Source organism: Bison bison, unplaced genomic scaffold (genome assembly GCF_000754665.1).
Source record: "Bison bison bison isolate TAMUID 2011002044 unplaced genomic scaffold, Bison_UMD1.0 scf7180017863606, whole genome shotgun sequence".
Classification (NCBI taxonomy): domain Eukaryota; kingdom Metazoa; phylum Chordata; class Mammalia; order Artiodactyla; family Bovidae; genus Bison; species Bison bison.
The window spans coordinates 20,718-22,714 of NW_011494178.1; the positions used below are offsets into that span (position 1 = coordinate 20,718).

Below are 1,997 nucleotides of genomic sequence, written 5' to 3' on the forward strand. Positions count from 1 at the left end.
GACACATGCCGTCACCACCCACGCGTCACACAAGCCCACTGAGGACATGCAGGTTAACCTTTCTCCTGCAGTCAGAGGCCCGCTGTCACCACCCACGCGTCAGGACACTGAGGGTTAACCTTTCTCCCCGAGAGGCCGGCATTCCCTCAGCATCAGTAGTCAGGGTCACCCTGCTCGCCTCTGTTCCAAGAGGAAGTATTTTACTACCTTATCAGCAACGAAAAGGTGTTTTCCTTTTCCGACCTTAGGCTTTGTTCTCCAGCGTCCAACCATGTGTGTAATTGAAACCATAAGAGGAAGAGGCCCATTGGATGGGGATGGATCTAGGGGCCCATCTCCATGGCAACTTCTCGGTCCCAGGGTCTATCTGGGGGCCACTCAGTGGTCTCGGTCCTATTAAAGACTTGGCAGGACTGCCGTTGTAAGGCCAGAGCTGAGCAGCTGGACAACCCTAAATTCAGAATGAAAGCAAAGGTGTTGTCTGCAAAGTGACGCACCGTCTCCTGATGGACAGTGAGAACTGCGTGCCTGATTTGCTGGGGCAGGTGGGAAGTTCCTGGTATCATCGAGGGCTCAAGTGCAGCAGTGAACCTAGCCTGGGTTTTTGCTTGTAATACTTTAAAAATCAAGTCATCCTGCGTTTTGCTTTTTAACCTGCTGACTTGACTCCTATTCTAAGCTGGCTCAATGTGAACCATAAATTAGAAGATGAACAAGAGAACGCAGTGTTCCCAGGAAAACACCATCTATTTCATGGATCGAAGGCATCCCTGGAGATCTAACACAATGAGGTGATCGTGATCACAAACACATCTTGGGCTTGCTTCCATGGTAATAGGCACGGAAACATTATTTTTGTTCACAAAAACAAGACGTAATAGGATCTGCTATCCTTCCAAGTCATTTAACTAAATTTTTAAGAACTTTCACATCTTCATGTTGCTCTTTATTAAGTGAAAATGTTAGTAATCGAGTCAATTTGGAGACTATTTCTCCCTCGCTCCCCCCTACTCCTCAGCTGGTCCCTCTTTAGGAAAACCTGTGATAAAGTCTGGTATTCTGGCTATTACTTGAGACGGTACGCACACTGTTTAAACAGCACCATGAGTTTTCACCAGCAGTTCAGGAGTCTAGGAGCACATGCTCACGGAGCTCGCTCCTCAAGGAGGTCACCAGACGCGTGACTCTTAGCATCAGGCGAAGAAGAAGAGCAAGCAGTGAGCAGGCCCCACGTCAGTGGGGACCCAGCAGGCACTGTTTCCTGTCCCCCTAGGCCCAAGTGAACGTGCGTGCTCACTCGGAAAAGCTACACCTTTCAAAACAATTGATGGGACGTCCCCCTTCACTGTACTTTAAGTACTCCACAATTCAGGGGCTGAGGCCAGTGAGTACAATTTAGCCGGGTTTTAACTTAGACTAAAAAAAAAAAAAAAAAGCAGAAGATGAAAGTAATGACTACCACTATGACACCAAGTTCAAATTCTAGGGTCCGCAGACCCTTTCCTAACAGTCACCGTGTGCAGGACTGCTGAGCACCACCCAGTGCCGGGCCCTTCCCCGAGTCCTCTGTGAGGGGCACAGGCAGGCATGACCCCCATGGAGACGGAAAGACACGGGGCAGAGACCTGAGCCCACAGCCCAGCCCACGCCCACTGGGACTCTCTGCAGCCACACAACATGCCCTCTGCAGAGAGCAGGGCCCTATCCTGGCTTCTGGTGGGGGGCACAGTTCAGGATGTGATGACATCCCAAGGGCAGGCCCCCACTCTCAACCCCGAAAGGGGACCACTCAGAGAAGAGCCGCCAACTGGCGTGTGTCCACGCTCCCCCCACGTCCCCCGTAAGAACCGCGCCACCCACACCTCCCGCCTCAGCCCTGGAAGCGTCACTCACGGGGCTTGGTGCTGGCTGCCAGCAGGCTCTCGGGCGCTGGGCCCGTGGGACAGCGGCCGCCCTCTGCCGCCCCCTCGCCGCCACCGTACTCGACCACCTCCGCC

The 1,997-nt window shown here is 52.9% G+C and overlaps 1 protein-coding gene across 1 annotated transcript in view; it reads right to left on the reverse strand.

The window, feature by feature from the left end:
• The window catches only part of ARHGEF10 (Rho guanine nucleotide exchange factor (GEF) 10), a 60,517-nt gene that overhangs the window by 20,001 nt on the left and 38,519 nt on the right, over nucleotides 1-1,997 (reverse strand). The window contains exon 18 of the mRNA XM_010833412.1: nucleotides 1,894-1,996. Coding sequence (XP_010831714.1) covers nucleotides 1,894-1,996 — 103 coding nt within the window. The remainder of the gene's footprint in view (nucleotides 1-1,893; nucleotide 1,997) is intronic.